The 22,155-nt window shown below is 40.8% G+C and overlaps 1 protein-coding gene across 3 annotated transcripts in view; it reads left to right on the top strand.

Moving 5' to 3' along the window:
- Positions 1 to 4,317: 4,317 nt before the first annotated feature.
- The window catches only part of LOC120022696 (protein PRRC2A-like), a 41,207-nt gene continuing 23,369 nt past the window's right edge, over positions 4,318 to 22,155 (top strand). For 2 of the 3 annotated variants that reach the window (XM_038966679.1, XM_038966681.1), the window contains exons 1-8: positions 4,318 to 4,631; positions 12,060 to 12,211; positions 18,253 to 18,430; positions 18,833 to 18,929; positions 19,022 to 19,115; positions 19,239 to 19,382; positions 19,791 to 20,044; positions 21,915 to 22,155. In XM_038966679.1, coding sequence (XP_038822607.1) covers positions 12,097 to 12,211; positions 18,253 to 18,430; positions 18,833 to 18,929; positions 19,022 to 19,115; positions 19,239 to 19,382; positions 19,791 to 20,044; positions 21,915 to 22,155 — 1,123 coding nt within the window. In that variant the 5' untranslated portion in view covers positions 4,318 to 4,631; positions 12,060 to 12,096. The remainder of the gene's footprint in view (positions 4,632 to 12,059; positions 12,212 to 18,252; positions 18,431 to 18,832; positions 18,930 to 19,021; positions 19,116 to 19,238; positions 19,383 to 19,790; positions 20,045 to 21,914) is intronic. The other variant, XM_038966680.1, reaches the window with a different exon arrangement.

Genomic DNA, 22,155 nt, shown 5'->3' on the forward strand with positions numbered 1-22,155 from the left:
GATGAAGAGGAAAATATTCTCAAGGAACCCTTCATGTTCCAGTTACAGAGATTTTATGAGATGTTCTACGTGGAGGCAGTTGACAACAAGACAATTACTGTCTTTGTCTCTTTTGAGGAGCAGAAGTGAAGCCATTTTTGAAGAGTGGTCAAATCCTGTTTTTGTCTGCTGTGTTAATTGTGTTATGTTGCTTAGTAAAGATGACGTAGAAGTCATCTGAGTCTCTGATCTCTTTACTGGAGCTGGTATAACTTAATGTAAAAGCACATTCAGCTTTCAGTATGTCAATATGGTATAGTCTGTCTCCATTTTCACGAGGAAAGTAAATAGCAGTATAAATCAGGTCAGGTAGCAACTGTGTGTGTGTTTATATGCTCAATTAAATAATATAATTACAAAGTTATAACATTTATCAACACAATTTTAACAGTACATGACTTACATAACAAGTATGTTCACTGCGACAATATCAGTAGCTTGTCTCAAAATATAGCATGAAGCAAAAAGTGTTACACATCTGCTGGTACCACTTTATACACTGCTCAAAAAAATAAAGGGAACACTAAAATAACACATCCTAGATCTGAATGAATGAAATATTCTTATTAAATACTTTTTTCTTTACATAGTTGAATGTGCTGACAACAAAATCACACAAAAATTATCAATGGAAATCAAATTTATCAACCCATGGAGGTCTGGATTTGGAGTCACACTCAAAATGAAAGTGGAAAACCACACTACAGGCTGATCCAACTTTGATGTAATGTCCTTAAAACAAGTCAAAATGAGGCTCAGTAGTGTGTGTGGCCTCCACGTGCCTGTATGACCTCCCTACAACGCCTGGGCATGCTCCTGATGAGGTGGCGGATGGTCTCCTGAGGGATCTCCTCCCAGACCTGGACTAAAGCATCCGCCAACTCCTGGACAGTCTGTGGTACAACGTGGCGTTGGTGGATGGAGCGAGACATGATGTCCCAGATGTGCTCAATTGGATTCAGGTCTGGGGAACGGGCGGGCCAGTCCATAGCATCAATGCCTTCCTCTTGCAGGAACTGCTGACACACTCCAGCCACATGAGGTCTAGCATTGTCTTGCATTAGGAACCCAGGGCCAACCGCACCAGCATATGGTCTCACAAGGGGTGTGAGGATCTCATCTCGGTACCTAATGGCAGTCAGGCTACCTCTGGCGAGCACATGGAGGGCTGTGCGGCCCCCCAAAGAAATGCCACCCCACACCATGACTGACCCACCGCCAAACCGGTTATGCTGGAGGATGTTGCAGGCAGCAGAACGTTCTCCACGGCGTCTCCAGACTCTGTCACGTCTGTCACATGTGCTCAGTGTGAACCTGCTTTCATCTGTGAAGAGCACAGGGCGCCAGTGGCGAATTTGCCAATCTTGGTGTTCTCTGGCAAATGCCAAACGTCCTGCACGGTGTTGGGCTGTAAGCACAACCCCCACCTGTGGACGTCGGGCCCTCATACCACCCTCACGGAGTCTGTTTCTGACCGTTTGAGCAGACACATGCACATTTGTGGCCTGCTGGAGGTCATTTTGCCGGGCTCTGGCAGTGCTCCTCCTGCTCCTCCTTGCACAAAGGCGGAGGTAGCGGTCCTGCTGCTGGGTTGTTGCCCTCCTACGGCCTCCTCCACGTCTCCTGATGTACTGGCCTGTCTCCTGGTAGCGCCTCCATGCTCTGGACACTACGCTGACAGACACAGCAAACCTTCTTGCCACAGCTCGCATTGATGTGCCATCCTGGATGAGCTGCACTACCTGAGCCACTTGTGTGGGTTGTAGACTCCGTCTCATGCTACCACTAGAGTGAAAGCACCGCCAGCATTCAAAAGTGACCAAAACATCAGCCAGGAAGCATAGGAACTGAGAAGTGGTCTGTGGTCACCACCTGCAGAACCACTCCTTTATTGGGGGTGTCTTGCTAATTGCCTATAATTTCCACCTGTTGTCTATTCCATTTGCACAACAGCATGTGCAATTTTTTGTCAATCAGTGTTGCTTCCTAAGTGGACAGTTTGATTTCACAGAAGTGTGATTGACTTGGAGTTACATTGTGTTGTTTAAGTGTTCCCTTTATTTTTTTGAGCAGTGTATAATATTTCTTAAGATCTCCAAAAATGAAATATGTCTGTATACAACGTGTGCCTTGCGCAAACGTGTGTGTGTTTGCACTCAGTGTGCGACTGTCAAACCTCAGAAGGGCAAAAAAAAGGTGGGTGGGGTCAAACGTGGGACTCCGCCCACATTGAGCCAGGCCCCGAATTGCACACTGCAGTCAGGGGTGTTTTGGGTTCGGCAGCAGCTTGAAGGCCGGCGACTCCGAACGCCTGAGCTGGACAGGAGGGGGAGCCAAAGCGAAAGCTGGTGTGACAATAATGATTAACTTTAGTGGTTTTTATGACCAAACTCAAGGTTGATTTGTCTTCTATCCAAACAAATTCCCTTTCAAGATCAATGTCTTGATTGACATTGATTACTGTGTGTTTATGTTACATAGAGCTAGTTAATGCAACAACAAACAAAAAACTTAATGGAGGAGAGTAAAACAATTCATAAAATAAATACTTTAAGCGTTGACCACTGAAAAAAAAAGTACTAAAAATTACCCCACTTGAAAGCTACTCTATCATCTGCATACGTTTTAGTAATCTTCATGAACAGGTCTACTGTCCATCTTAACATACTGAAACTGTTCATGCATGGTAAATAGAGAGAACTCACAGAACATGAAATTATTTTATTTTATGCTACTCAGTCAGAAGTGGAAAGAGTACTGAAATATCCCACTCAAGTAGAAGTTCTGTTACTTTAATTACATTTTATTCAAGTAGAAGAAAAATGACGTTTAAAAAAAACGACTCAAGTAAAAGTCAAAAGTAGCTCAATTAAAAAGTACTCAGAGTAAAAGTAATTGAGTTACTTCAAAAAAAACATTGACGTTGATAATTAAGGTTACCTGAATGTTGCTACACATGATCTTGTCCATGCATTAAATTAAAAAAGAAAGAGAGGAAATTGTTACTTGACATCTTAGACCTTCCATCAAAATACATGTTTCACATTTAAAAACCATTCTCGAAAAGCTTCACATCTATTTGGTATTTTATTAGGATCCCCATTAGCTGTTGCAAAAGCAGCAGCTACTCTTCCTGGGGTCCACACAAAACATGAAACAATACAGAATGACATAATACAGAATATCAATAGACAAGAACAGCTCATGGACAAAACTACATAAAATAAAATTTAAAGGCACAAGTAGCCTACATATCAATGCATACACACAAACTATCTAGGTCAAAATTCTGATATTGAGATGCTGTCTCAAAGCGTTGAAGAATGGGAAAGTTTCAGTATTTCATCCACACGTTATAATCAACAATTATAATGTTTTGTTATGGATATACAGCCCCTGTGCTGCATCAGGATAGTGCTGCCTGTCTATAGTCTACAATGAATTAATGAATGAAATTACTAATATATTAATGAATAATTGAATGAATGAATTACTAATAAATGAATGAATTACTAATATTATTGACCGTTTTTTAAGGGGACGTTTGCCCATTTCACGTGGCCTTATTTTCACTGTTTCTGTGCTTGTGGTTGATCGCCCAAACTGTATTTTGTTTATTTTTTGTTTGGTCAGAGAAAATTGGTTGTCACTTTTTGAGTCATCACTTGCCATTGACTACAATGCATTAAGAAAATGTGTCTAAAGCATGTTAGAAAAAGCTCCAAAACACTCAAAAAAAATCTCATATTACATCAGAATCACATTCTGAATGTCTCTGCATTCGATTAAAAAAATCGTGCTCAAAATAAAAATAATAAAATATATTAAAATGTTAAAACAGTTTTGGGGGATCAACTACAAGCACAGAAAGAGTGAAATTAAGGCCACGTTAAAATGAGTGAACTTCCCCTTTAACGCTATGGTCACGCAAGAGAGCTGATCAAGAGGAGTAAGGCATAAACTATTGAATTGCATTATATTGTGAGTGAAAAACACACATTTGATTTTGTTTTGGTGTTGATAAATAGCAACCAGACAGTAGGACAAGATAAACACAGTAGACGGTTCGCTGATCAGAGTGCTGTAAAATACATTACGTAGCTAAATGTCAACACGATCTGACAATGTAGGATAGGGCGTGATTTAAATCCATGCAAATGTTGACATAATCAAAAATATTAGATCTGATAGGACAAAATGCGGATTCAGAACTCATGATGTTAATTTGAGCCCGCCCTCTTTGTGTGCCCTCCACCCCCTCTGCACTACGGTCTCTAGTAGCCGTTGACGGCTCTTGTAGTGACGGATTAAGCGCTCCTGTAATAATTTTATTTTTCATTGGTTTTGTGGAAAAAGAAAAAGGAGTACAAGTAAGCCGTTTTACACACATCAATCTCCAGTATCCCCTCTCTTATTTTATAACGTTAATTAATTTCTAGTTTGAGCTAGCAAAGTGGTAATTCTGCTAGCAAGCTAGGGTAAACGTTACTTGCCAGCGACAGCGTGAGCAATAAACTAGCTAACGTTAGTTAGTAGAGGGCTACATTACATTATTCTGCGATACAACTCGAGACAAGTCGGGACAAGACCAGGTTAGTAGTTACATCTTGTATTTCCTGATGTAAAATATTAGCTAGCTAGCTAACTATATTATAGTTGAAATGTAACGATGGCAACCGCAAGAGATGTGTGCTAATGTGGTAACATTAGTTAACTAACGTTAGCATCGGCTAACAGTCACTCGCTAGCGACAATAGTGTTGGTTAGCTAGCTATTAGCTGGCTGGTTTGGTTCATAGCAGGGCGATATGTAGAGATCTATTACAGATGGCTAGGTTACTAATTTAGATATATTGGTTCTACTGTATAGTTATACAATCTTGTTGCACAACAGCCATGCCCATGTGTATCACGGCGTGGGTCATAGCTACATGCAATGTTTGCATCGTATAGTTAGCTAGCTTAATTGCTAACCGGTTTGTTATAATGCAGATGGCCTACCCGCACCGCCATTTTGTTATGTTCTCTTCATAAAATAATTTGCGAAATCGCATAGTTCCTAGAAATTGGGATTTATACAATCTATACTAAAGCATTAAAAACTGAGTTGATTGACGTATTCAATGTGATTCAACGAGGAATGTAACTAAACTAATTTCACCACCGCAATTTATCTGGATATGCATTACGAAACATCGCAGTCCCCCTTCCCAACGTGAATATGGAGGCCGCATTAGATTGCTGTTCAGAGTTAACTATGGCTACAGTCAATGTGATGTTTATGCTAGCAACTATTTTTGGTGAAGCGGTATACTTGGACTGTGTTGTGCTGACCCTTGCCTTTGAGTGTGCTTGTGATTCTGATGGCATGCTGTGGCTGGCCCTGAACTCCTTTATGCGTTACAAGGCCCTTCCTGGTGTATTACATTGATGGCTTGTTTATCTGCCCTCTTAATCCCTGAACAACATGTTATTTGCTTGCCATCCCACAACCTAATTTTCTAATCTCATCGGGGTATTGAGGCACACAAGGTGTGCTGCTATTTGAAGGTGTTTGGGACAATAGTATGACTAAATGTACATTTATCCCATTAAAGCAACCCATATCTTCACGTCATACAAATGTGCATTGAACACATCCTTTATTTATCATGTTGTGTATTTAATGGTGGGTGCCTGCCGGTCTCTAATAATATTGTTGCAGTCTTTTAAATGGGTCAAGTTATCTTGTCAGTTGCTCTTGTGGTGTGCAGTGCACTATTACAAGGGTTCTCAAACTTCTTGAGGCCGGGGAACCCTTCTGTGATGGCAAAGTAATAAGGGACACCTCATAATTAGAACACAACTTGAGTGAGATACAAATAACATACAAGGTGTTTTACCATGACTTGAGATGTCTCGGGCCCTGGGAAGGAACATTTTAATGGTCCGCCTCTTGGCATTGGAAAGAGAATATTAGTTTAAAAGCTAATTTCTTGCAATTCTACATTTTTTTTTTATGGGGCAGCAAAATGTTTTGTCGCAGCTTTAAAGCTAATATCCTGCAGAGCGCTGAGGCGATTTTTAAACAACTAATTGACCGACTGCAGTAAAATTATTTAAATTCCATTTAATTTGTTTGTTTACTGTGAGCTCAATGCGCACCTTGCGCTGCAGTTTCTCGAGATAAATCAGATCATGCCGAACTGTGCAATGCAGTAAGGTGTTGTAGTTTCCAACAGGCCAATTTTCTACATAGTTTAGTGCAGAAAACGTGATGATTAACTACGATGACCATATTCCATAGTGGTGGCTACTTGTCCGGTCTGTAATGTGAATAACTGATGGTTAATAAGTGATAATCCATCATGAGACTTTTATTCTGCGCTACAGCATTCAACCCACAATGCATAGTGCATTTAATGTTTAATAAATATTATTGAAATCAAAAATCTTTTTATTAATAATATAACTGAAACCGAAACGACCTCAAGGCACTAATCGCTCAGCACTAATCCTGCAATTCTACACATTTTCCCAAGAGGCAGAGTGAGAACTTTGCCATATTAAAGCTTATAGTAGTCTCCAGTGTAATTCTATGAAATATGACCTATAATTAATTACAATATGAGTGAAATAGTTTTCCCACCAAAAAATTGTAGATAAGTATGTTTAAAAGCAGCCTTTTTTGTGTTGGAATAGTGTGTTGTCATACCCCAACAACAGAATGTTGTGGGCGTTTACCGGTCAATATTCATGCGAGTAGACCGCTGATTGGTCAGCTCATCGTCCTCAGGAGGATGACATAATCCTCAAGGAAACAAGCATTTTTTAGTGTGATTTGGGTTTTTTAACGTGTTTTTTAAATCTAATTTATGCATTGGCCACAGATACGATTATAAGATCAGTCAACAACTTTATTTGGGTATGAGTTAACAGAATATGAACATTTAAAAGTGAGATTTTCAATGGACAGTTTCTAATTACAGAGCATTTATGTAAATACAATTTTTGGGGAATTCAAGAAATATTGAGTTGAACAATTTATAATTGGCAGAGTACTGTGCATACCAATATCACTGTGAGCCTCTCAGACCCATTTTGTGCAGGGCAAAAAAATAAATACAATGTAATATTATTACTCTAAAATGTATTACACCCCATAAACTTATTCCGCTGGCCAAAATTAATTGCATCTGTCAAATCAAAATCAAATGTTATTTGTCACATGTGCCGAATACAACCGGTGTAGACCTTACAGTGAAATGCTTACTTACAAGCTCTTAACCAACTATGCAGTTTTAAGAAAATACATTAAAATAAGAAAAAAATAAGAAAAAAGTAAGAGAAGAAAAACAAATAATTAAAGAGCAGCAGTGAATAACAAAAGCGGGGTTATGTACAGGGGGTACCAGTACAGAGTCATTGTGCGGGGGCACCGGTGTCGAGGTAATTGAGATAATTGTGTACATGCAGGTAGGGTTGTTAAAGTGGCTATGCATAGATTATAACAGAGTTGTAGCGGGGGGGCAAATAGTCTGGGTAGCCATTTGATTAGCTGTTCAGGAATCTCATGGCTTGGGGGTAGAAGCTGTTGGCACTCCGGTACCGCTTGCCGTGCGGTAGCAGAGAGAACAGTTTATGACTAGGGTGGCTGGACCAGTCATAAGTCTGGACACCTACTCTTTCCAGGGTTTTTCTTTATTTCTACTATTTTCTACATTGTTGAATAATAGTGAAGACATTAAAACTATGAAATGACACATGGAATCATTTAGTAACCTAAGTGTTAAACAAATCAAAATATATTTTATTTTTGAGTTTCTTCAAAGTAGCCACCCTTTCCATTGATGACGGCTTTGCACACTCTTGGCATTCTCTCAACCAGCTTCATGCGGTAGTAACCTGGAATGCATTTCAATTAACAGGGGTACCTTGTTAATTTGTGAAAATACTTTCCGTAATGAGTTTTAGCCAATCAGTTGTGATAATGTGGGGGTGGTATACAGAATATAGCCCTATTTGGTAAAATACCAAGTCCATATTATGGCAAGAACAGCTCAAATAAGCTAAGGGAAATGACACTCCGTCATTACTTTTATTGGTCGACCGATTATGATTTTTCAACGCCGATACCGATTTATTGGAGGACCAAAAAAGCCGATACCGATTAATCGGCCTATTTTTTTTTAAATTTATTTGTAATAATGACAATTACAACAATACTGAATGAACACTTATTTTAACTTAATATAATACATCAATAAATTAAGTTTAGCCTCAAATAAATAATGAAACATGTTCAATTTGGTTTAAATAATGCAAAAACAAAATGTTGGAGAAGAAAGTAAAAGTGCAATATGTGCCATGTAAGAAAGCTAACGTTCCTTGCTCAGAACATGAGAACATATGAAAGCTGGTGGTTCCTTTTAACACGAGTCTTCAATATTCCCAGGTAAGAAGTTTTAGGTTGTAGTTATTATAGGAATTATAGGACTATTTCTCTCTATACCATTTGTATTTCAGATACCTTTGACTATTGGTTGTTCTTATAGGCACTTTAGTATTGCCAGTGTAACAGTATAGCTTCCGTCTCTCTCCTCGCTCCTACCTGGGCTCGAACCAGGAACACAACGACAACAGCCACCCTCGAAGCAGCGTTACCCATGCAGAGCAACGGGAACAACTACTCCAAGTCTCAGAGCGAGTGACGTTTGAAACGCTATTAGAGCGCACCCCGCTAACTAGCTAGCCATTTCACATCGGTTACACCAGCCTAATCTCGGGAGTTGATAGGCTTGAAGCACAGCGAAGAGCTTCTGGCAAAACGCAGGAAAGTGCTGTTTGAATGAATGCTTACGAGCCTGCTGCTGCCTACCACCGCTCAGTCAGACTGCTCTATCAAATATCAAATCATAGACTTAATTATAACATAATAACACATAGAAATACGAGCCTTAGGTCATTAATATGGTCGAATCCGGAAACTATCATCTCGAAAACAAGACATTTATTATTTCAGTGAAATACGGAACCGTTCCTTATTTTATCTAACGGGTGGCATCCATAAGTCTAAATATTCCTGTTACATTGCACAACCTTCAATGTTATGTCATAATTACGTAAAATTCTGGCAAATTAGGTGGCCCAAACTGTTGCATATACACTGACTCTGCGTGCATTGAATGCAAGAGAAGTGACACAATTTCACCTGGTTAATATTGCCTGCTAACCTGGATTTCTTTTAGCTAAATATGCAGGTTTAAAAATATATACTTCTGTGTATTGATTTTAAGAAAGGCGTTTATGGTTAGGTACACATTGGAGCAACGATACGCACCGCATCGATTATATGCAACACAGGACACGCTAGATAAACTAGTAATATCATCAACCATGTGTAGTTAACTAGTGATTATGATTGATTAATTGTTTTTTATAAGATAATTTTAATGTTAGCTAGCAACTTACCTTGGCTTCTACTGCATTTGCGTAAAAGGCAGGGTCCTCGTGGAGTGCAATGTAATCAGGTGGTTAGAGCGTTGGACTAGTTAACTGTAAAGTTGCAAGATTGAATCCCCCGAGATGACAAGGTAAAAATCTGTCGTTCTGCCCCTGAATGAGGCAGTTAACCCACCGTTCCTAGGCCGTCATTGAAAATAAGAATGTGTTCTTAACTGACTTGCCTAGTTAAATAAAGATGAAATAAAGATGTAAAATAAAAAATCGGTGTCCAAAAATACCGATTTCCGATTGTTATGAAAACTTGAAATCGGCCCTAATTAATCGGCCTTTCCGATTAATCGGTCGACCTCTAATTACTTTAAGACATGAAGGTCAGTCAATAAGGAAAATTTCAAGAACTTTGAAAGTATCTTCAAGTGCAGTCGCAAAAACCATCAAGCGCTATGAAGAGACCAGCTCTCACGAGGACCGCCACTGGAAAGGAAGACCCAGAGTTACCTCTGCTGCAGAGGATAAGTTCATTAGAGTTACCAGCCTCAGAAATTGCAGCCCAAATAAATGTTTCACAGAGTTCAAGTAACAGACACATCTCAACATCAACTGTTCAGAGGAGACCGTGTGAATCAGGCCTTCACGTCAAATTACTGCAAAGACAACACTACTAAAGGACACCAATAAGAGGAAGAAACTTGCTTGGGACAAGAAACATGAGCAATGGACACTAGACCGGTGGAAATCTGTCCTTTTGGTCTAGAGTCCAAATTGGAGATGTTTGGTTCCAACCGCGGTGTCTTTGTGAGATGCATAGTAGGTGACCGGATTATCTCTGCATATGTGGTTCCCACCGTGAAGCATGGAGGAGAAGGTGTGGGGGATGCTTTGCTGGTGACACTGTCTGATTCACTTAGAATTCAAGGCACACTTAACCAGCATGGCTACCACAGCATTCTGCAGTGATATGCCATCCCATCTGGTTTGCGCTTAGTGGGACTATCATTTGTTTTTCAACAGGACATTGACCCAACACACCTCCAGGCGGTGTAAGGGCTATTTGACCAAGAAGGAGAGTGATGGAGTGCTGCATCAGATGGCCTGGCCTCCACAATCACCCGACCTCAACCCAATTGAGATGGTTTGGGATGTGTTGGACCGCAGAGTGTAGGAAAAGCAGCCAACAAGTGCTCTGCCTGTGTTGGAACTCCTTCAAGACTGTTGGAAAAGCATTCCAGGTGAAGCTGCTTGAGAGAATGCCAATAGTGTGCAAAGCTGTCATTAAGGCAAATGGTGGCTACTTTGAAGAATCTAAAATATGTTTTATTTGTTTAGCACTTTTTTTGGTTACTACGTTATTCCAAATGTTTAATAGTTTTGATATCTTCACTGCTATTTTACAATGTAGAAAATAGTAAAAATAAAGAACCTTTGAATGAGTAGGTGTGTCCAAACTTTTGACTGGTACTGTACATTCATTCTAATCTTGACAAATCCATCCTTATTGTTCTGAAATCAAATCATGTATCAAGCATTCTACTTTTTGCCACAAGGACTCAAACGTACATGTGCAGAAGGGTGATGAAACCCCTACTACATCACAAACAAAAAACTTCTCCCAAATAGAAGCAGATTTAGTGATACTAGCCCAGCAACATGTGACAGAGCTGACATTCTCACCATGCAGTACCAGCACAAACAGGACTGTTTTGGGTGACTCACACAGAGACAGTAGGTAGGTTGGTATGTCTTTTCTGGGTCATTCTAGAAGAAAAACCCTTGAATGGGTAGGTGTGACCAAACTTTTGACTGGTACTGTATATATTTTGAGATCTGACCGCGGACCCCCTGCATTTTTTACGTATGGGTGGTCCCAGGAATCGAACAAACCATCCTGGCGTTGCAAGCTCCATGCTCTACCAACTGAGCTACAGAGGGCTCCAGTTGCACGTTAATTCATTTGATAATCAACTCATTGTGCAGTTTGCAATTGGCCTCCGTCTTTGTAAAATGACAAGGGGGCAACATTTTCCTCAAACAAGATTGCGCCGCCTACAAAGACGGATATTGTTTTTGTAATATTTGATCCGTTTACAGACACAGAACAACTCTCTAGCTGTAGCCAAATCTTTATGATTTGGACCGATGTCAGCCCAGTGGATTTTATTGGTGAGTTGTAAAATGGGCTCAACCCTGGTGTTGTTGCCATGGAGGCAACCCCTCTCAAGGCAGACCTAGAAAAAGTGGAACGTAATTTATAATGCATCACCATGGCAACTATACCATGGATCGCATTATTCTCTCGGTACAGTATTTCCTGTGTTGACGTGTTCATGGCAATGTACTGTTCACGTGCTAGCTCTGCTCACACATTGGTCTCTAATGTTATTGACCTGTTCTGAGCACTGTCCTCCCCCTCTGTCTGTCCACACTACAAACTTTGTAATGCATACACTGCTAAGCAAAGACTGGATATCGGGACTCGTTTTGTTGTTTAGAACCTGCATCAACTCAACACCACGTTTACCTTCACGTTCAGTGACGCATACATGGTGTCAAATGTCTCCATCTCTTTCTCTCTTCCAGTCTCAGGGCTCACCTTACTCAATGAGCGGACAGCGCAATGTCAGAGCGCTCTGGGCAAACTGCAAAGGGGAAGGATGGCAAATCCAAGTATGCGTCTCTCAACCTGTTTGATACCTACAAAGGGAAGAGCCTTGAAGCACAAAAGCCTGTTGGTGAGTATTCTCGTTTCCATTGTCCAGGTAGTGTGTTAGCGTGTGGAACAATGTCAGGTGTTGACGTGAGGTGTCCGGATCATTTTCTGATCCATCATAGGGGATTGGATTTGTTGATATCGATTATGATAAATGGGTCATATTATGCAATCATTTTTCAACATGAGATGTATGGGCCGACTTGACTAGAAGTGCATACACAACCCACGTTTTAGCACTTAACATTTTAGCGTTTAGTTTTAAGTTTTAATGTCACTTGTACAAGTGCAGTGAAATGCATTTCTTGCCAACTCAAAACTATGGCTGTGGCGGTCAATTTCGTCAGCCAGTGATTGTCAAGCTATTAACTAGCAAGCTATTAACAATTTCGTCAGCCAGTGATTGTCAAGCTATTAACTGGCAAGCTATTAACAATTTCGTCAGCCAGTGATTGTCAAGCAATCAATAGCTTGATTGTCAAGCTATTAATGGCTGTTTAATTAACCAACACATTTAGCATCCCCTGGCTTCCTTGCATTTAAACAAACTCATTATATAACCAGGAAGGGCTCATTGCGATTTGAAATGTACTTTTCAAGAGCGTCCTGGCCAATCTAGGCAGCACCAAGTCATTACACAATTACAGACAGATACAACATGAAAAACGACAAGTCATCTAGTAAAAACCATAGAAATCAATAACGAAATCATAAAAAAGCAAATTAAAAACATTGACAGGTCAAGGCCTCCGTCAAGGTCAAGGCCTCTGACACGTCGTCAGACCCACTGGCTCCAGGTCATCTACAAGGCTATGCTAGGTAAAGTGCCGCCTTATCTCAGTTCACTGGTCACGATGGCTACACCCACCCGTAGCACGCGCTCCAGCAGGTGTATCTCACTGATCATCCCTAAAGCCAAAACCTCATTTGGACGCCTTTCCTTCCAGTTCTCTGCTGCCTGCGACTGGAAAAAAGGAATCAGCCTCAAAATCCTTCATAAATTATTTTAAAAAAACACAAATCGGGACAAGTTCTTCCAGTTTAAAAGTAATTTGTAAGGCGTTCCAAGACGATGGTGCACAGTACATAAAAGCCCTTTTACCAAATTCAGATTTGGAACAGTTAGCAAAATGAAATCCTGCGAACGAAGAGTACCCACCACATTTCCGAAGAATAAAAATGGTAGTAAACACACATTGGCTTTTTAATTAAAAGTATACCGGTGACAGAGATTCAAAGCAATAAATTCCAACTGTTTACAAATAGTTTCAGACTTTGCCACACTTACAAGGAATGTAGGCTTTACATATATAGCCACACCCACACCCTTTTTAAATCGATCAGTGCGATACACACTGTAACCATTTTATACAAATATCCTTATCAAGAAGAGACTTGCGGAGCCAGGTTTCAGGAAACACAATTGCCATCAGTTGATTAAGCCAAAATCCTAACCCCATCAATCTTAGACAACAGGCTCCAATTGTCAGATATACTCACCCAGCGGCAATGTTTATTTTCTCCAGAGTTCAGTAAAGTCAGTGTGCAAAGCAATACCACTAGAATTGTCATTTTCTCTGAGAGATTTAAGAAATAGAGTCCAAGGAAAGGTAAGGGGAGAGAGGGACTGGGTGTGTCTGAGTAGATTGGGGGTCGATTGAGAGAACGGTTTGGGGATTGTTGCGCTGCCGCTGACAGCCAGGTGGAGAGCGAAGAGGAGCAGCTTGGACGAGACACTCAGCAGAGGGAAAGGGAGAGTTACCTAGGTAAATTTTGAGTAAAGAAGTGCAAATGGCGATTTAAAAGATTATCCAAGTTGAGGGAGACCCACTATCTTTACACCAGCAAAAAAGTAGTTTGCACTACACAACAAGGAAAGTATAGATTTGCTCCACTATAAATGAATTGCTATTAGTAGGTTAAAAACTACTAATCACAGACAAACGACTTGACATGCTGCCATCTTGGATTGAGAGACTGCATAGCCTACAAGCCACTGATGCAGACCTTTGAAACAACTATATTTAAAGTAATATAGCCTACGTCATCACAATAAATCCAATATTTATTTTAGACTGGTCTAAAGAAACATGGTATATAGTCTATTTCAGAAGAACAGAATAGCGTACTCTGAATTGTCGTTATGTTAGGCCCTGATCTGGCTGTGGGCTACACTGGTTCATTTTGCAGACGAGATTTGCTTTGAATTCCGTGGCATTATTTTGTAGTATGAAGAATACAACAGGGCTCTACAGTGCTACCATTTTGGGGGCATATGCTCCTAAATATTTTGCTGTGCTACCTGGAATTATAATTTGGGAGCACAAGTGCCTAAAAAAAAAAAAAAAAGAATCACCAAGGTAATAATTATTGTAATTTATTCGCTGTCCCGCATCCTCAGTAGTATTCAAACAAAGAAAGGAAAAAGTAGAGCTTCTTCAGGACCTGAGCTCCAAAGTAGCTAGGATTTATATAGACCCAGTTAAAATATATATATATTTTCTGCTGCTCATAAACCCTGTATTTTATAATTGGTGGCAGTTATTAGTATTATTATTATTAAAGGGGCAATCTGTAATTACTACATACATTTTTTTACTTAGAAATTAATGATATAAACCCACTGATTCCTGAAGAGTATTACTTATAAATGCCCCATGGACTTAGTACCCCATCAGAAGCAAATATACAAGATTGTTTTTCCAATGTTTGTAAACAAAGTAAATGTAAACAAACGCTGTATAGCCTCAAACGTGGTTAAAACTATAGTTTTCATATGTTGATGGTCAGTCCCTGCGTCCATAGCTCTATGAATTTGGTTACATTTCTCAAGCCCCATCCCTCAGCTTTTTACTGAAACTGTGGCGGCGATGATGCTTTGTTATCGTTTTAACAGCGGATTGCCCCTTTACTACCTCCGATTTTTCATTCTGGTCCTAAATGTATTTGTGTGCTCCTAGATTTTTCAGTTTAGGAGCAGATATGCTCATTGTAAAAAATGTCACAGTCGAGCTCTGTACAATTGAACATAGCTGAATAAAATAAAGGACATTTTCTCCAAAAAAATTGAGGTAGTTCACGCGTACGGCTATTCTGTGTTGAGCGGTTAACAAAGAAACAGGTCCTATGTGCTTAATTTAGTTATTTATTTCACTTTAGTTGTGATACAAACGTTGGGCTATATGTTTTGATTTGTAATACATTCTAAGGCTGCATGGTGCGATTTGAAAAAAGTTGCATGAAAGGCATGAGCGCTGCTTTGTTTTTTGTGCAGGCTGTACACACTTCATCAGTCTCTCATTCACAATTTGACAAGCACTTGATAATGCATCGAATTGCCCGGCGGCATCCTCTGTGTGGCCATAATGACCCCTAAAAAAATCCATGTCTTTTGTGGCTGTTGTGCCATTGGGCTGAATATAATAATTATAATTAGAGGTCGACCGATTAATTGGCATGGCCGATTAATTAGGGCCGATTTCAAGTTTTCATAACAATCGGTAATCTGCATTTTGGACGCCGATTATGGCTGATTACATTGCAATCCACGAGGAAACTGCGTGGCAGGCTCACCACCTGTTACGCGAGTGCAGCAAGGAGCCAAGGTAAGTTGCTAGCTAGCTTTAAACTTTGTAAAAAACAATCAATCTTAACATAATCAGTAGTTAACTACACATGGTTGATATTACTAGGTTAACTAGCCTGACCTGCGTTGCATATAATCAATGCGGTGCCTGTTAATTTATCATCGAATCACAGCCTATTTCGCCAAACAGGTGATGTTTTAACAAAAGCGCATTCGCGAAAAAGCACAATCGTTGCACGAATGTACCTAACCATAAACAACAATGCCTTTCTTAAAATCAATACACAGTAGTCTATTTTTTTTTAAACCTGCATATTTAGTTTAAAAAAAATGTTAGCAGGCAATATTAACTAGGATAATTGTCACTTCTCTTGCGTTCATTGCACGCAGAGTCAGGGTACATGCAACAGTTTGGGCCGCCTGGCTCTTTGCGAACTAATTTGGCAGAATTTTACATAATTATGACATAACATTGAAGGTTGTGCAATGTAACAGCAATATTTAGACTTAGGGTTGCCACCCGTTCGATAAAATATGGACCGGTTCCGTATTTCACTGAAAGAATAAACTTTTTGCTTTCGAAATGTTAATTTGCGGATTGACCATATTAATGACCAAAGGCTCGTATTTCTGTTTTTATTATAATTAAGTCTATTATTTGATATTTGATAGAGCAGTCTGACTGAGCGGTGGTAGGCAGCAGCAGGCTTGTAAGCATTCATTCAAACTTTACTGCGTTTGCCAGTTTAATAATAAAGTGTCTACTAGGACATCCAATAGTCAAAGGTATATGAAATACAAATGGTATAGAGAGAAATAGTTGACGCGTCACAATTCCTATAATAACTACAACCTTAAACTTCTTAACTGGGAATATTGAAGAACTGGGAATATTGAACCACCAGCTTTCATATGTTCTGAGCAAGGAACTTAAACTTCACGCACCAATCCCTTTAGCAGGATCGATTTGACAACATCCAGTGAAATTGTAGCGCGCCAAATTCAAACTACAGGAATATATTTCCTTGAATGTTGAATATTGATACGTGTAATACATCAAAATAAAGCTTAACTTCTTGTTAATCCAGCCGCGGTGTCAGATTTCAAAAAGGCTTTACGGCGAAAGCATACCATGCGATTATCTGAACATTTTCCAGCCAAGTAGAGGAGTAACAAAAGTCAGAAATAGCGATCAAATTAATCAATTAGCTTTGATCTTCATATGGTTGCACTCACAAGACTCCATGTTACACAATAAATGTTCGTTTTGTTCGATAAAGTCCCTCTTTATGTCCAAAAACATTTTGTTCAGTAATTTGGTTATTGCTGCCAAGGGTTCACATACTTTTCCCACCCTGCACTGTGAATGTTTACACTGTGTTTTCAACAAAGACATGGAAACATATAATTTAGAGTGTGTTATTAGTTTAAGCAGACTGTCTATGATTAGGATCAGATCAAATGTTATGACCGATTTTTGCACACATCCAGGTAATTCGAAAGGGTTCACACTACTTTATATGTACAGAGGTAAAGTGACTAGGCAACAGAAAATAAGAAAGATTAATAGCAGCTTGTATGTGTGTAGAGTCAGTATTAATGTAGGTGCATATTATGTGTGAGTGAGCAGATGACGGAGTGAGTGTACATCCTTCATGAGAACTGGAGTTACACATGTAAATCCTGTCTTGGATTTGGCTCCGTTTCATATAAAATGCCTATGTAGTTTTTTCCCCCCATTGATCGCGTAAACTCTGTTATAGTAAATATGCTTTGCTTGGGCTTACTCCAGGGCTATTCAACTGGTGGCCCGCGGGCCAGATCCGGACCGTTTATTAATTTACACTGGCCCTTTGATCAATTTTGAACACTACTGTCTTACTGTGTAAGTGAAAGGGAGAACTCCAATACATGGTGACAAGCCATATTAGCTAGTACCTAGGCAAGTGTCTGTATAATAATGTTATAATGATGAACGGAGTAAAGTACTGAGAGATCCTTGATGGAAACCTGCTCAGGACTTCAGACTGGGGCAAAGGTTCACCTTCCAACAGTACAACGTCCCTAAGCACACAGCCAAGACAACGTAGGAGTGGCTTCTTGACAAATTCAATTATTAGTGGGTCTCATGGTTGTGGAAGGCTTATCTTTATTTATTTAACTAGGCAAGTTAAAGGCTTATATTTAGCTGGGTATAATTTCACAAGCCCTGCATAGTTGACCCTTTACATTCTACAACAAAGCTTATTTAGATTTTTTTTGTATTTAAAAAAAATAAATAAATCAAGATATGCTTTTTAGGCCTAATCACCCAGCCCTATTCTCTGCGGTTCTTGCGGAGTCTTTATCGAACGCCTACATCTTGTCGGCGATAACCACTGTTGTTTTCATGACCTCATCTCCCCTCCCATTTGGTTCTCAGTGGTCTTTCTGCTAATGACCTCATCTCCTCTCTCTCTCTCCCGCCCCCCCGTCAGTTCCCCCCCGCCATGGCCTGCAGTCTCTTGGTAAAGTTGCCTCCGCGCGGCGCATGCCACCCCCTGCCAGCCTGCCCAGTCTGAAGGCGGAGAACAAAGGCAACGACCCCAACGTCTCGCTAGTTCCCAAAGACGGCACAGGATGGGCAAGCAAGCTGGAACCAGCAGACCCAAAGAGGTGAGGAGGAGTCCCCCCCTGGCACACTCCCCATGAGGCGCTCTATAGATTTCACTATACTAAATTATTCTCAGTCGCACTCTATTCACTGAGCTTTACTATTTAACGTGGTTGGGTATTATTGCCTCTTGTTTAAAGTCTACATCTGCCCAGAACTTGAATTGAATCGATTTATCATCATGATTTATCTGAATTAGCAGGATTGTGTCCATCTTCATCTGCAGAATAAATATATTCTAATGGTGATATGAATATACAGATGCTATGTTATCTCAAGAAACGCCAGCAATACCGCCGTGGGTCATCGGGAATAGGCCCCTACTAACTCGGTAATTGGCACAATTGTCTGACTGGCGTGTCTGACACTTACCCATCTGGCATTTCTCTCTCTCCTTCTCTCAGTACCGATGTATTGTCAGCACCGCAGCTGGAGTTGCCGCAGCCTGTGGTTTCACAGACGCCTGTACCGACCCGCCCGAGAACCCCGCCAGCTCCAGAGGTACACACCAATTCAATATCAATGTGAACTGCAACACAAAATGGTTCCATACCGCCATGGTCCTTATTGTTGTGCTGTTGTGTGTGTCTCAGGCTCCACCTCCGGTTCCCGCCCCGGTTTCAGCCCAGGCCGCAGGGGCAAGGTCCTGGGCTCAGGCCAGTGTTACACATGGAGCACAAGGAGATGGTGAGTATCATACTTTACGTCTGTCACGTCTCAGCGGACTTGACTGCATCATCAATGGCTTCCTAACTAACTCACGTCTGGATATTTAACTGTGAGTAACCCCTCCTCTCTCGCACCATACAGGTGGAAAGGGATCAAACCAACCGTCGCCATTCTCTCGCGAGGAATTTCCCACCCTGCAGGCGGCTGGCGACCAGGACAAAGCTGGCAGAGAACAGGGCACTGCAGATCAGTGGTATGGGCCCGGACCAAGCCTCCGCCCTCCGAGTGAGTAACGCTCATCTCTGTATAGGTTATTATAGACCACACAGTGAAGAGGGCTACCAACAGTACAGAAGAAGCAGTGGTCAGAGCAAGTGCATCTTTTTAAATTTCTTTGTATTTAAAAAAAATCACTATTAGTCACAACTACGTTGCAAAATTCCGGTAACTGCCCTAAAATTCCCACATTTTCCAGAAACCCCAATTGGCGGATATGCAGGTTGATTCTAAGATTCCTCTAACTGAAAGAAAGACACATTTTTGGGAACAGTTTTGTAACTAGGACATCGGTTATGGCAAGATTTCATTGCATGTCCAGTATTTGTTCCTGAATACAAAATGCTGGTATAAGTGGCTTTTATTCCCTCGTGTTTTTTTTTTACCTCTTTTCCTTGTTTTTCCCTCTCTCCCCAGACATGACGAGTTGGCGGGACGGTGGGGGCCACGCCCTGGCGCCCACCGGGGAGGGGGTCGCAGAGGGTGGCCCAGGCGGGGCGCTGGTCATAGAGGGGGCTGCCGTTGGTGGCCAGGCAGGCCCACTTCTCCACCAGCAGCAGAACCCACAGTCCCATGGGCCGCCTAGGAACCCCCCTGCCAGCAGCCCCGTGCTGCCCCAGCCCCCCGTGGGCCCTGGCTTCCCACAGTACAGAGGGATCATGCCTCCATTCGTAAGTCTACTCCTGGTGTAATCTCTGCATGTGTGCTCACAATAGATGTAGCTTTCAGAAAGTATTCACACCCCTTGACTTTTTCCATATTTTGTTATTAGAGCTTGAATTTCAAATGGATTACATTTAGATTTTGTGTCACTGACCTACACACAATACCCCATAATGTCAACGTGGATTTTCATATTTTTTTTATGTTAACGAATTAATAAAAAATGAAAAGCAGAAATGTCTTGAGTCAATAAGTATTCAACCCATTTAAGGCAAACCTCAAGTTCAGGAGTAAAATGTTGCTTAATAAGTCACATAATAAGAGCGTATGGGATTCACTCTGTTTGCAATAATAGTGTTTAACATGATTTTGTAATGACTACCTCATCTCTGTACCCTACACATACAATTATCTGAAAGGTCCCTCAGTTGAGCAGTGAATTTTAAACACAGATTCAACCACAAAGACCAGGAGGTTTTCCAATGCCTCGCTAAGAAAGACACCTATTAGTAGATGGGCAAAAAAAATAAAAAATACATTGAATATCCCTTTGAGCATGGTGAAGTTATTAATTACACTTTAGATGGTGTATCAATATACCCAGTCACTACAAAAATACAGGCGTCCTGCCTAACTCAGTTGCCGGAGAGGAAGGAAATTAACTTTATGTCTTGAATACAACATCACTAAATACCACTCATCATATTTACAAGCATGGCGGTGGCTGCATCATGTTATAGGTATGCTTGTCATCGGCAAGGAGTAGGGATTTTTGGGGGGGATAAAAAGAAACTGAATAGAGCTAAACAAAAGCACAATCCTAAAGGAAAACCTGGTTGTCTGCTTTCCAACAGACACTGGGAGACAAATTCACCTTTCATCTGGACAATGGCCTAAAGCACAAGGCCAAATATGCACGGTTTCTTACCAAGACGACCGTGAATGTTCCTGAGGGCCTAGTTACAGTTTTGACTTAAATCTACATGCAATATATGGCAAGACTTTAAAATAGCTGCCTAGCAAAGATGAACAACCAACTTCACAGAGCATGAATAATCTTTTTAGGAATAATGTGCAGATATTGTACAATCCAGGTGTGCCAAGCACGTAAAGACTTACCCAGAATACTCACAGCTGTAAACGTTGCCAATGGTGACTCTTAACATGTTATGACTCCGGGGTAGGAATACTTATGTAAAATGAGATAATTCTGTATTTCATTTTCAATACATTTGCAAAAATGTCAAAAAATTCTCTCACTGTATAGGGTATTGTGTGTTGATGAGTGAGAAGGGGAAAACACACATTTTATCAATTTTTTTAATTCAGACTATAAGACAACAAAATGTGGAATAATTCAAGGGGTATGAATACTTTGAGGGCACTGTTATCTCAGTAGCTAGCTTTTCATCCATTTGTAAAAGATTTTCAAGCAAAAACGCCTGTTCTTAATATTCACACAAAATATATGCACACTTTACCGGCAGCTGTGTTTCCATCAAAATGGCTTGTTGCGAATATAAAGCGTGTGATGATTTTAAAAGCACTTTGTCGTATAACGTGTTGTGTACCAAATAAAAAACTGAAGTTCTATGTGTTTCCATCCTGTTTTTTTTTGCTCTGTTGGTTTTGGAACAAAGTCTTGACAATACTGTCATATTAATTAGGTGTTTCTGTACATCAGTGGGTGTCTCGTTAGCGAAGTTTCCCATTGTATATTAAGGTGTTAGAACATCACACTGTTACAGGTACACACAGATGGGCTCTCAGCCTGTTAGCCACCAGTGTAGCAGCAGTCTATTGTCAATCTCTGCTTTTTTTGCACCACTGCTTTTGTGTAACTCTCTTAAGCAGGATCGCTCTCTCTCTGTCTCTCAGATGTACCCTCCCTACCTGCCCTTCCCGCCTCCCTACGGCCCCCAGGGGCCCTATGGGTACCCTCCGCCTGGTGAGGCACCTCCCAGGTTTCGCCAGCAGGGTCAGGACGGTCGCGGGCGTCCCCAGGGCGGTCCCCGTGGCGGGGGAGGAGAGATGGTGAAGCGACCCTCCATCCTGAAACAGGATGACCTGAAGGAGCTAGACGAACTGGACCACCAGGATGGAGACGAGGGCTGGGCAG

The sequence above is a fragment of the Salvelinus namaycush genome, chromosome 27, assembly GCF_016432855.1.
Source record: "Salvelinus namaycush isolate Seneca chromosome 27, SaNama_1.0, whole genome shotgun sequence".
In the NCBI taxonomy this organism is placed as follows: domain Eukaryota; kingdom Metazoa; phylum Chordata; class Actinopteri; order Salmoniformes; family Salmonidae; genus Salvelinus; species Salvelinus namaycush.